Genomic DNA, 14,537 nt, shown 5'->3' on the forward strand with positions numbered 1-14,537 from the left:
TCTGAATCTGAAATCTGAATCTGAAATCTGAATCTGAAATCTGAATCTGAAATCTGAATCTGAAATCTGAATCTGAAATCTGAATCTGAAATCTGAATCTGAAATCTGAATCTGAAATCTGAATCTGAAATCTGAATCTGAAATCTGAATCTGAAATCTGAATCTGAAATCTGAATCTGAAATCTGAATCTGAAATCTGAATCTGAAATCTGAATCTGAAATCTGAAATCTGAAATCTGAATCTGAAATCTGAATCTGAAATCTGAATCTGAAATCTGAATCTGAAATCTGAATCTGAAATCTGAATCTGAAATCTGAATCTGAAATCTGAATCTGAAATCTGAATCCGAAATCTGAATCTGAAATCTCAACTTTGAAATCTGAATCTGAAATCTGAATCTTAAATCTGAATCTGAAATCTCAACTTTGAAATCTGAATCTGAAATCTGAATCTTAAATCTGAATCTGAAATATGAAATCTAAAATCTTAATCTGAAATCGGAATCTGAAATCTGATTCTGAAATCTGAGTCTGAAATCTGAGTCTGAAATCTGAATCTGAATCTGAAATCTGAAATCTGAAATCTGAAATCTGAATCTGAAATCTGAAATCTGAATCAGAAATCTGAATCTGAATCTGAAATCTGAAATCTGAAATCTGAAATCTGAAATCTGAATCTGAAATCTAAATCTGAATCTGAAATCCGAATCGGAAATCTGAAATCTGTATCTGAAATCTGAAATCTGAAATCTGAATCTGGAATCGGAATCTGAAATCTGAGATCTGAATCTGAAATTTGAAATCTGAATCAGAAATTTGAATCTAAAATCTGAATCTGAAATCTGAATCTGAAATCCAAATCTGAATCTTTAATTTGAATCTGAACTTGAAATCTGAATCTGAATCTGAAATCTGAAATCTGAATCTGAAATCTGAATTTGAAATCTGAATCTGAAATCTGAATCTGAAATCTGAATCTGAAATCTGAATCTGAAATCTGAATCTGAAATCTGAATCTGAAATCTGAATCTGAAATCTGAATCTGAAATCTGAATCTGAAATCTGAATCTGAAATCTGAATCTGAAATCTGAATCTGAAATCTGAATCTGAAATCTGAATCTGAAATCTGAATCTGAAATCTGAATCTGAAATCTGAATCTGAAATCTGAATCTGAAATCTGAATCTGAAATCTGAATCTGAAATCTGAATCTGAAATCTGAATCTGAAATCTGAAATCTGAATCTGAAATCTGAATCTGAAATCTGAATCTGAAATCTGAATCTGAAATCTGAAATCTGAATCTGAAATCTGAATCTGAAATCTGAATCTGAAATCTGAATCTGAAATCTGAATATGAAATCTGAAATCTGAAATCTGAAATCTGAAATCTGAAATCTGAAATCTGAATCTGAAATCGGAATCTGAATCTGAAATCTGAATCGGAAATCTGAATCTGAAATCTGAAATCCAAATCTGAATCTTTAATTTGAATCTGAACTTGAAATCTGAATCTGAATCTGAATCTGAATCTGAATCTGAAATCTGAAATCTGAATCTGAAATCTGAATCTGAAATCTGAATCTGAAATCTGAATCTGAAATCTGAATCTGAAATCTGAATCTGAAATCTGAATCTGAAATCTGAATCTGAAATCTGAATCTGAAATCTGAATCTGAAATCTGAATCTGAAATCTGAATCTGAAATCTGAATCTGAAATCTGAATCTGAAATCTGAATCTGAAATCTGAATCTGAAATCTGAATCTGAAATCTGAATCTGAAATCTGAATCTGAAATCTGAATCTGAAATCTGAATCTGAAATCTGAATCTGAAATCTGAATCTGAAATCTGAATCTGAAATCTGAAATCTGAATCTGAAATCTGAATCTGAAATCTGAATCTGAAATCTGAATATGAAATCTGAAATCTGAAATCTGAAATCTGAAATCTGAAATCTGAAATCTGAAATCTGAAATCTGAAATCTGAATCTGAAATCGGAATCTGAATCTGAAATCTGAATCGGAAATCTGAATCTGAAATCTGAAATCCAAATCTGAATCTTTAATTTGAATCTGAACTTGAAATCTGAATCTGAATCTGAATCTGAATCTGAATCTGAATCTGAAATCTGAAATCTGAATCTGAAATCTGAATCTGAAATCTGAATCTGAAATCTGAATCTGAAATCTGAAACTGAAATCTGAATCTGAAATCTGAATCTGAAATCTGAATCTGAAATCTGAATCTGAAATCTGAATCTGAAATCTGAATCTGAAATCTGAATCTGAAATCTGAATCTGAAATCTGAATCTGAAATCTGAATCTGAAATCTGAATCTGAAATCTGAATCTGAAATCTGAAATCTGAATCTGAAATCTGAATCTGAAATCTGAATCTGAAATCTGAATATGAAATCTGAAATCTGAAATCTGAAATCTGAAATCTGAAATCTGAAATCTGAATCTGAAATCGGAATCCGAATCTGAAATCTGAATCGGAAATCTGAATCTGAAATCTGAAATCCAAATCTGAATCTTTAATTTGAATCTGAACTTGAAATCTGAATCTGAATCTGAATCTGAATCTGAATCTGAATCTGAAATCTGAAATCTGAATCTGAAATCTGAATCTGAAATCTGAATCTGAAATCTGAATCTGAAATCTGAATCTGAAATCTGAATCTGAAATCTGAATCTGAAATCTGAATCTGAATCTGAAATCTGAATCTGAAATCTGAATCTGAAATCTGAAATCTGAATCTGAAATCTGAATCTGAAATCTGAATCTGAAATCTGAATATGAAATCTGAAATCTGAAATCTGAAATCTGAAATCTGAAATCTGAAATCTGAATCTGAAATCGGAATCTGAATCTGAAATCTGAATCGGAAATCTGAATCTGAAATCTGAAATCCAAATCTGAATCTTTAATTTGAATCTGAACTTGAAATCTGAATCTGAATCTGAATCTGAATCTGAATCTGAATCTGAAATCTGAAATCTGAATCTGAAATCTGAATCTGAAATCTGAATCTGAAATCTGAATCTGAAATCTGAATCTGAAATCTGAATCTGAAATCTGAATCTGAAATCTGAATCTGAAATCTGAATCTGAAATCTGAATCTGAAATCTGAATCTGAAATCTGAATCTGAAATCTGAGTCTGAAATCTGAATCTGAAATCTGAATCTGAAATCTGAATCTGAAATCTGGGGTTAAAATGGGGATCCAAAATAGAGATTTTCTTGTTTGCACTCAAAAATTCAAATTCAGAACCAAATTATGATAATAGAGAAAGGTTAATCAGAGGTAACAATGTAGACTAAAAACTAACGTCAAAACCGTAAAAATCCTTCCCAAGTTCAAAATTCTGCTACATTTTTTCACAATTTTCTCTCGTGTTCATCGAAATTCAGGTCTGAATATTAAATTTTGAATTAATTAAAACTCATTTCGGGGGTTCCTATTCCTATATATACCTATTTTTGTAATTCGGACTCTGTATCCAGTTCAGGATTCTTGATTTTCAGATTGTATAATCATAAGAAATAAGAAATGAAAAGATGCTTTGAAACCCTAAAAAGAGAAAATTTGTATTACATTCGAATTCGAAGTTTTTAAACTGAACTCTTACACAAAATTAAAAGATTTAAAGCTTCCAAATGCCAATCCAACATTAAAAATTTCAATTCAGATTTTTGTAAAATCATAGGATTCGGATTCACAATACAGATTAAAAATACATAATTATAAATATTCAAAATTTAAATAATAGATTCATGAATGAGGGCTCTAAAACTTGGCTCATAAAATTCTGATCTGGAATAAGGTTCGGAAATGGTATTTTTTTTACATTTCAGAAATCATAAGGAAAATTGGATACAGATTCAAAGCGCAATTTTATAATTCAGGTTCAGAATTCAGATTCAGAATGCAGATTCAAAATGCAGAAAAAAGTTTAACTTGTAAATAAATTTTACAATGAACATAAATTGTTGAAGAATTCAAGAGATCGTGACCTCAACACAATACGGATCAAATCGAGATATCTGGTTTTCTCGCCTGCCAACAGTGTGCTACACTTCGAAGTATGTATAACTCGAATGGACTGAATTTGAGTGTCAAATATTATTCGACAAAATTGAATACAACATTTGCCGTAAATTAAAATTCTAAATTTGTAAAATTTAGTAATAAGGGTTTCTGAGATATGGAATGCCGAATTTCGGTGTTTCTTGTCATAGAATTCTTCATGGTCCTTAATGTGTTAAGATTGCAATTTTTTAAACAAACACAATTCAATTGAAAATCACAAATAAAAGGTAGAGTTGAGTTCTTTGTTATAACCCTAATTTTATTCAAAAAAAATCATCCACAGAGAGGACTTTGTACTAGGCCTAGGACTAAGTTTAGCCTGTAGCGCATAATATTCCACATGTTTTAAAATTTCCATACAAATTTGGGGCACTCTAGCGTACACAAATGTACCTCAAGGGAAGTCATCATCAATAAATCACACGAATTGGTTTGAAATAGATATAGAATAAGTAAACGTTTATTTGATATGCACAATCAAAATATATAGAACAACAGTTAAAATATATAATTTTCAATATACAAGAACAGTATTTGAGCATTATAATCCGTATAGCAAACGTATCGTTTCTTTTTTCTTAACAATAATTTTTTTTCCAAGCTCGTAAAATCTATGTCATTTAGACTACAAAGCTCTGGTTATTATCACAAAATTCATGGATATTGTCAACAAATTCGGTTTCGCGGGCCTTGTTCCGCCGGCCGGAAGCCACGCTGTGTTTCGAAGAGCCTACTGTTGTGCCACTGCCGCCACCGGGAAGGGCCATTGCTCCGATCGTGGAAGAGAACTCGTTCAGGCTGTCGGCCGTGGATCCAGATGGGGTATAGGATGAGTAATAGCCACGGTACTGGCGAGCTTCCTGCTCTTCGAGTAGTGTTCTAAGGTTTTCGATAAGTGGGGACTTCTCTTCGATTTCGGCCTTAGTTTGCAACAGCTCCTGTTCGATTTCGATGATCTCCTTGGCGCAAGTATCGATCGATTCCTGCAGACGGTCAACGTGGAAGTCCAGTCCCATGTGGGACCGGTAGATCTGGTTCTCCGCCTGGAATTTGGCACTTTTCATCTTTAGACGGCGGAGTAGATCTTCTTCCTGTTCCAGCAGCTGTTGCATTTCATTCATTTTGGTTGATATTTCTTGGCGGATCAGATCGAAACGGAACGATGTACGATTGAATGTTCCCTTGCGCAACTCGATGTTCATGTTCTCAAAGTCATCAACGGGTGGCGTAAGATCGTCACCTGTCCCCTCATCATCCTCATCGTCATCATCACCTTCGTCATCTTCGTAACTAAGCTTACGACGGTTCATGTTGCGATTCCTGGCAGTGACCTGGCGCCGTTTGGTGCGGAACTTCCGCTTCGGGGTACTATCGGTCAAAGCCATTTCCTCAGCCGGGTGATCTTTGGTAAATTTATCTATTTCGACCATGGAACCAAAGCTTGGCTTTTTCGGCAACGTGTTCTTACGACCCAACTGATTGTTGGTGAAAATGCCACTATCACTGTCCGAGGTGTGTTCAATGACCAGCAACAGTTCATCTTCATTCTTAAGCGCATCCAACTGGTCCGACGATTCGTAGAATTTGGTTTTAAGCACCTTGGGTTCTTTGGTTTTCTTCGCTGAAAATAGTTTACTGGGGAAAGTGTTTCGACGGGATTTGCTCTTGCAGTGACAGTTGTCCTGGTTTCCCTCGTCGCTGGGGTTCGATATGTCATACAGGGTAGTTGCATCCTCGAGGAAATTCTCCATGATAACCGTTTTTCCACAGTTTTTTTTGACGTAGCGACGGAACTTTTCCTGGTTTCGCTTTTCGGCTGATTTTTGACTTGAATTGAAGAGAAAATGTGTATTTTAATGATTTGTCATGAAAAAGATTATATTGTCAAAGTACCTCATCATAGTGAGATGGTTTTGGATCGCTTCGCCCTGTTTCAGCACTTTCCTCATCATCCGATTAATGAGACCAATTTTTTCCTTGTGTTTTTTGGATTTGGTTTCCTGTAGAGTTGAAAAAAAAAATGCAAAAATTAACAGTGGCTAACCTAATATCTTAAACATATCGATAAAGAAACTATATAAATTGTTAAAATCTGGAGTGATTACTACACATACGATTGAACAAAAAGGTCTTACCTTGCTTGATTTGGCATGATCACCGTTGGCTTTGTTTATTTTCAGACGAAATTGCACCTGGAAAATGAAACAGAGATTTAGTATGATATTTCGATTGCTATAGAATACTTGAAATCGATAATGAAAAAAAATTACTGAAGTTTTACAGAAAAAAAGTGTCCTGCCAGATTATTGGTCAAATCTAATGTTCTGAGTTCGTCTTGGTACATCTTCGTATCTGAATATTAACACATTTTCGAAAGTGATGGAAAGTATTGAGGAACCATGCGATATCAAAGAAAAAAAAAAGAACAAAGGCTGTTAATATTATGAATTTTTCGATGAAGATACAACGGCTCACGAACAGGACTTGAACCCGCAATTTCTGCTTCAGTAAAACGGCGCGTTAGCCAATTACACCACGGTGAACGTGACAAAATAGGCTCCAGCATGCATATATGTATGTCTTTTGCCCGCTATTCACATAACAATAACAATAATAACAATATTTATTCAGGGGGGAGTAGCGTCTAACACTTTGAAAAAATCGAAAAAAAAACATTTCAAGAATGTTGTGTCAAATTTTCAAGTTAATCGAAGCAAAACTGTAGAAATTATAGATCTTTATCTTCTCTTATCTAATACTGCAAGAATACTACAAGCAGAAACTTCAAACGCGTTTTTCTCGAAAGCACATTTTTAAAGTCAGTGGACATCGTCATTTGAAAACTACTTCACCGATTCTTTTCAAATTTGGAACATATTTTCTACATATAAAATACCAAATCCCAACGATTTTCTTTTTTTTTATACTTTGGGGAGATTTTACTGATAAAAAATGGCGGATTTTTTCGAGAAAAATCGTAGCTTTTATTTCAAACAGCCACAAAAATTTCATAAATTTTTTTTAAGTTAAATAAAATCATTGGGGTCCAGAAAAACATCTATTAAAAATATTTTGCTCTGATTTTTTGACTTCAGATGATTATGTGTTGAGATACAGTGTCTACCGCAAATCCTGTTTTTCAAAAGGCATCCTCGAAAGTGCTCCGTCACCGGCTCATTTTTCAATATTTTTCTACGAAAAATTACTAAATATTCTTTTAACAATGCTTTGTATAATGCAAAAAAATTGAATACATTTGTTTGAACGATAGCTCTTAAAAAAATGGTGTTTTTTTCACCCGTTAGACCCTACTCCCCCCTTAAAGGCCTTTTAACCTTGGAAGGTCATTCGGGTCTGACCCCTATTCTACAGATGATCGAAAATTGTTAGGGAATTATACATATAAACGAAAATTGTACCTGAACACGACAAAAAAATTATAGGTCATAATGTTTCATTTTGTCAAAATCAGTATATTTTTCGTTTTTCGTCTTATCCACGGATTTGAACGGTTTGCAATCTGGCAACGCTGATCAACTTCCATCGACCTGGGATTTCTGCTTCGTTTGGTTTTTTTTTTTTCATTTTATTTAAATATTGGTTTACACTTTCTTTTGTATCTATTTTGTTTCCAGTTTGTTTAGGGTTCATTCATTTTTATTTAGTTTTTTTCTCAATCGATTTTATTCTTTAGTTTCCTATAAGATTAGTTTTTTTTGTAAATAGTCTGCTATCAATTTTGCTTGGCTTTTTATCTATCTTGATTTGATTGTGCTTCTGTTTAGGTTACTTTTAAATTTCCTCAATTTTGCTCCCATTTTGAAAACCACTTTCTTCAGTTTGAGTTGAATTTTCTCATAATTTGTTTTTGTTTCCTATGATCTTGTTTTTGGACCGATTCGCTTTAATTTTGTTATTGTTTTCCTTTTATTCGTTTGCTATGGGATTTCGTGAACTTTTTTAGTTTATTATATCAAAGAGAATTAGACCAGTGACAATTTTCGTAGTGTATTTTTAATAACAAGATTTTATGTGATAGCAAAATATAAGTTTACTTAAGATTCGACTATCTATTTAGTTATTCTTAAGGCTATGATCATTTAGTATCCGGGTAGTTTCAAACCTCTGTATTTTAAAAACTATTAATTTGATCGAAAAACTTTCTATGGAGGAAATGAAGGTGTTGTTATGATATTTAATGTAAAAATATTTAAAAAAAAAAAATTTATCATTGATACAAGAAATACTCTTACTTTATGATAAAATAAAATTTTTATCTTTGCACACTTTTTTCAGCCATGTATCGATCTATTATTTTTACAACAGGAGCTAAACATTTTTAAAATCATGATATTTTACACAAATTCATCTGTAAAAATCAATTTGGAAGTTGAAACCAGTTGGAACCTTTTCATGAGTAGGCATCTCGAAGAATATGACTTCTTAAATTCTGGTTTAACATAAATTTCTTGGTCCATCAGAACACATCTGTCACATTGCGTAAAACCCGGTTGCACAGATTGCGCTAAAGTTTTGCATATCCGAGCTCTAGTAACCTAGCTATTACCGAAATGAAGTGCCCGGATACTAAATGATCATAGCCTTATTCCTAAATAATACTCGTAGAATGATTCGGATGTATACGAAACTCCTATAAAACTTAGATTAATCTTTTTATGAAAATTGCATATGCATTTGTTCACGTTAGAGGTTTTAATATTGAGCAAAAAGAAAATAGTTCAAATAAACAACGCATATGCGAATCACATAAAATCAGAAAAATGCTCTGCAATGTTGTGTACCATTGTGCTATTATTTATTTGAAATAAACATCTCATTGCCAATTTTCGTCAGAACCATTAGAAAGATCATACACAATTTTTGGCTTCATTTTCAAGATGTCAAGCAAAAAAAGGTAAACAAAATTGATGTTTCGATTAAAATAAGAGCAATTTCACTCTTTTGGGATCTGGTTGGACCCCCAACACCTTAGATATCATCGAAACCATTTCAGAGTTTGAAAGAGCCATATTAAATATTTATCGTTCTCGTTTTAAAATTAGAAACTATATATTATATAATGAATGACTAATGAACATTGGTTTTGTGGAAATAACTTTGAACCCGTTAGATTTTTTTTTCTCTCTTGGACATTTCTTTTAAGTCTGTTTCTGATTACCATTAAGTTCATGGATTCTCTTCTGGATCGTTAACTCTTCTAACATGGTTTGATCTTATATCAATTTCATTGCGAAAGCAAATATCGAGTGAAGGAAAATTTAAATCCATACCAAGCTTTAATGATTACTTTGCATGATTTGAACATATCAACATAGGCATATTCTTATTTTTCGGCAAAGGAGAGCTCATAAAATAACAAAGTAAAGGGATATGAATTATCTTCACATTAGAAATTATTTAATGACAGAAATTTATGTAGCTGAAAATTTTAAAATTAAAAAATATTCTTCTGACAACTGGTGGAATTTTCTAAATTCATGATATCAAGAAAATGTGGAAAATTCAAAAATCTTATTGTATGTCACATGTGATTCTTCAGTATTTGGCGTTCAATTTTATGAAGAATGAAATTCTATAGGTACATTGTAGATTCATTATTAATGCCTGCTAAAGCCTAAATACTGGAAAAAAAATCTGTGGTTTGACCATCTGCAATAATGTGATTTTGTAGCCTTCATTGAATATTCGCGACAAATAAAAAAAACAGTAGCTACATCATAACTGGTAAAATCAGTTTAAGGTTACTTTTAAAGTATCTAAACAAAAAATAATAAAATTAAATCAACAGTGATTGACTCTGAATCACTTTCCACTTTTTACCCGTAATTTATTGAGTAAGCTTTCTAGATTTTTTTATTCTGTACGTATGCAGGCCGGTCAAATCCGGGCATTGGATTTTTACATTTTAAACTTGAAATTCAGTCAACCTCTAGGTATTTTCGATAAAAAGGCAAGAGAAAAGTTGAAAAAAAAATCACACGAAAAATATTTTTTACCAAGGCACATCGGTGGCGTTTAAATCTCACAATTCCAAAAAAATGCATGCGAATTTATTTCGCTAAAACAGGTTGAAAGTTGGTTTTGAAAATCTGGGGTGCTAATTAGATATCTGTGTTAAGAAACATTAAAATGATCGTTTTTTAATTCAAATAAATAGGATAGGATAGAGGTGGTTTTGCCAATGTGTTTATGTTGTTCTGCGTCATAGTTGTAAATATTTTTCGTAATGGATAATTAATTTATAATACAATTTATGAAATTGAAATTGATCATTTTTCACGAAGGGCAAAAAGTGATTGTGAGTGCATAAAGTATACAATTTGATGTTGTGCATAAGGTATACAATTTTAATTGCGTTGTTTGATAACAAAAAATAGAGGCTATCTAAGAACTACTTTGTAAATGACACCTTTTCTTCTGAACCTATGAAAATCCGTGTGCCAGGTCACAAGACTTAATATAGTTTCAGCACGATTTTGTAAATATTTTGTTCAAAAAATATATAATATTTGCACAGTGAGCTGGAGAGCCACAGCTTCATATTCAAAGAGCCGCAGGTTGCTGACCTATGTGTTAGTTAATTTATTCCATGATTTAAGAAGATACATTTGGAGAAATTAAGTAATGATTTTTTTAAGTATTAAATAGTCAAGGGGGTTCAAATCCGGACTATACCCAGCACCGAGCAGTGATGTCAATTGAATTTATCATTTTTTAATGCCAGAAGACATGGAGGCATTGTTCGATCTTCAGGAAAATCGATCTTTGCTGGATTGGCTTTTTCAATTTTTGTTAAAGAGGGACGGTGCCTAAGGGCTGATATTAGCTGAATAAATAGCGAAAAACTACAGGAAAGCTCATAGTTTTGAATATATGAACATGGAACATGAGCAATAAAAAAATCAACTTCAGAATGTTTTACTTTTCATGACTTTGGTTGAGTGTTGATGACATATCAAAAAACAGAACATCCATTTCTCCAAACGACATACTTTCAAGTTCAAATCATATGCGGGTACGATAAGAAAAGGTACGTCTAAATAGTGTAACTTTACTGTTTTAAAAATTTTAAATAATTTAGGTTAGTTCACCACAGCCACAGGCATGGTACAAGGGTAACGCGTTTAGCTATCACCTGGAAGACTCAAGTTCAATTCTTCAGGCATCCAATTTTTTCAAGTAGAATTTTCATTAAAAGAGGCAATACAAAAATATTCATTTAGAATTGGGGATTCACCAAAATTGAAAATTTGCTTCATTTTTACGATTTGAGAACACATGTGTTTTTTTCAGATTTCTAACCTTTTTATTTTTCGAGTTAGATTTGGTTATATTTTTTTTTGTAAATAAAATAAAACCATATTTCAGAGTTCCATATCTCTAATATTTTTCAACGGAAATCATAAAATAGCACATCAAATCGCATTAAAATTTTACCAGCTTTTCAAATAAAATATTTAAGAAAATTTAAGTAATGACGTTTAACATGAAAAATTGTAAATAAGCTTTCAATGATGTCTAACAATTTTGTCTGCCCACTTTGGTGTCTTCGGATGAAAGTTGCATCATAAATTGGGATACAGATCTTCATCATTATTTGCAGAATATTCGGTGATGCCGACGGTACTTTTAGACATAATTTCAAGCGTATTTACAATTATTCATGTTAAAGGTCATTACTTAAATTTTCCAAAATATTTAATTTGAAAAGCTGGTAAAATTTCAATCCAATTTGATGTGCTATTTTATGAATTCCGTTCAAAAATAACAGAGTTATGGAGCTCTGAAATATGGTTTTATTTTATTTACAGAAAAAAATAACCAAATCTAACTTGAAAAATAAAAATGTTAGAAATCTGAAAAAATACATTGTTTTTATGCTGTAAAAATGAACCCAATATTCAATTTTTGGGAAGATCTGACGACCCCCGGCGCAATTGTCCGATAAAAGAAAACCCTCCAATTAAAATAATATTTGAAATTTTGAATTAAATTGAATTAAAAAAAAATGAACGCTTTATTTTTTTTTGAAAATACATTTGATTCAAAAACTGCAGGTTGAAGGAACTTGAATCTTGAGTGAGTTAAATGATCATGGGTTGCAAAATTTTTCACCAAAATCGCCTTATTTTCAAGCTAGCAGACCCACAGGCAGATCTATGGTGCCAAAATTTTATGAAGAAATTCATTTTCTGCTGTTCGCTAACTCCAAAGTAGGACTATTTTGGTGAAAATCTTGACCACACAAACTTATTATTTATTTACATAGTATTCCGTCTTACGACATAACTTGACGAACATAATACCTAAAATTCACTCGGTTCATAGCAACCGTTCTCCAATTTCTCGGGCACCCCACGTTCGCCAGATCACGCTCCACTTGGTCTAACCACCTCGCTCGTTGCGCCCCCGCTCGTCTTGTTCCTACCGGATTCGTAGCGAACACCTGTTTTGCAGGACAGTCGTCCGGCATTCTCGCAACATGTCCCGCCCATCGTATCCGGCCAGCTTTCACCACCTTCTGGATACTGGGTTCGCCGTAGAGTCGCGCGAGCTCGTGGTTCATCCTTCGCCTCCAAACTCGGTTCTCCTGTACGCCGCCAAAGATGGTTCTTAACACTCGTCGCTCAAATACTCCGAGTGTACGCAGGTCCTCCTCAAGCAATATCCATGTCTCGTGCCCGTAGAGAACAACCGGTCTAATAAGCGTCATATACAGGTTACACTTCGTGCGAGGTCTTCTCGACCACACAAACTTTAGATGCTAAATTCAAGCAAAGTAAGTTTTCAAGTGACCGTTCTATGGAACTAACGATTACTTGAGCATTTAATAAAAATTCAGGTTCCCTTTAAGATTATATACGCAAAGTCGGTCTCGATTATATAAGTGGCATGATAGCTCCAATAATAAAAAGCTGTCTTTCAGATGGTAATATGGTATCAAAATTCTGCACGAGACTGAATTTCGAAATATCCGCAATACGTAGAAACAAAACTTCAAAAGATCGAAAGATGGAATCGAAAATAAACCGATCTAATCGATTTTCCCAAGGCTAAAGAATTAGAGTGTCCATTTCCCGGCCACTTCCCCATTCCCGGGAATCGGGAAATCTGGTAGCTTGTTTCCCGGGAACTCCCTGGTTCCCGGGAGCTATTCAAAAACATGTAAAATATATGCACTACAATTCAAATATACATAGCTTATCGAACCTTTCGTGCAAACAAGCAAATTTGTTCAAATAATACACTTCATTATGTTTTTTAACTAATTTTTTATCAATAATTCAACCTGTTTTCAACAATGACAAATTATAAAAACGTCAAACGAACTATAAAATAACCTGAATAAGTTGAATGAAGAATTTATTCATGGAATTAGGGGTTAATAAAAAAAATCTTTTTATTTTTTTGATTATTCAAACTTTTCGTCTTCCAGAACACTTTACCCATTTGTTCTTCATATGAAAAAAAAAACGATGTATTCTTCAATTCATCTGGCTTTCAAAGCCAGAGGGAAACAAGTGCATAAATGATACTTTCGAGAAAACCTGTTGCGCGATTTTTAAAATATTTTTCAAAGTGTTGTGGGTTTTTGTTCAATAAAAACGGTATGGAAATACATATTTCGTGTGAGCTTTCATTACGTCGTATGAAACAAAATGTAAACAAACAGTTCTATTACGAAAAAATACAAAAACTGACATAAACTAGTCGCAACTTCTTTCCATTTAGAATATTTGTAGCATGGACAACATATTCTATATGTGGAACACAAATTTTAAAGTTGTTTTGATAACTTTTGAAGCAGTTTTCTGTGAATTCTTAAGATGTCTCATACGACGTAATGAAAGCTCACGCGAGATATGATCTTTTTAAACTTATCTACCTTATCTAAATAGCTGCAAAATGTCTACTGCCACAGGAATTGGCATATCCTCAACGAGTTTTTTATAAGTACATTTTCAAAAAGAAAATAAAAATAGTTCCGGAGGCTATCAGGATTTTCCAGAAAAATAATTTCATACCTGTCGGGAATTCCCAGGAATGAAACTATGATTCCCGGGAATTCCCGCCCGGGAAATCCCGGGACAGACACTCTATAAAGAATCGATCCAAAAAATCGGAAGTTAGAGTTCAAAAGATCGATCTCGCAAAGATCGATCCAAGATCGACCAATTCTAATCCATACAACACCTAATAACTTTTTTGTCTAATAAGATACAAAGTTACGATTCTTGACAAAGTTGTTCAGCAGGAAATTTCGTTTAGGGAATTTATAAATTGGCACAACAGGAAACAAAAATGATATTGAATTTTCAGTATGAAATATTAAATTTTCCGATACTAACCAAAAAGTTCAAATTAACTCATGTAAACGTTATTTAAAAATTCTGCAAAATATCATGGATGAGTTTTAAA

General features: G+C 32.8%; 1 protein-coding gene across 2 annotated transcripts in view; it reads right to left on the reverse strand.

The window, feature by feature from the left end:
- Positions 1-4,528: 4,528 nt before the first annotated feature.
- Positions 4,529-14,537, reverse strand: part of LOC129756647 (uncharacterized) — an 80,873-nt gene continuing 70,864 nt past the window's right edge. For both annotated transcript variants that reach the window (XM_055753569.1, XM_055753568.1), the window contains exons 5-7: positions 6,233-6,289; positions 5,991-6,097; positions 4,529-5,924 (exon numbers count right to left, since the gene is read on the reverse strand). In XM_055753569.1, the coding sequence (XP_055609544.1) occupies positions 4,718-5,924; positions 5,991-6,097; positions 6,233-6,289 (1,371 nt within the window). In that variant the 3' untranslated portion in view covers positions 4,529-4,717. The remainder of the gene's footprint in view (positions 5,925-5,990; positions 6,098-6,232; positions 6,290-14,537) is intronic.

The sequence above is a fragment of the Uranotaenia lowii genome, chromosome 3, assembly GCF_029784155.1.
Source record: "Uranotaenia lowii strain MFRU-FL chromosome 3, ASM2978415v1, whole genome shotgun sequence".
In the NCBI taxonomy this organism is placed as follows: Eukaryota; Metazoa; Arthropoda; class Insecta; order Diptera; family Culicidae; genus Uranotaenia; species Uranotaenia lowii.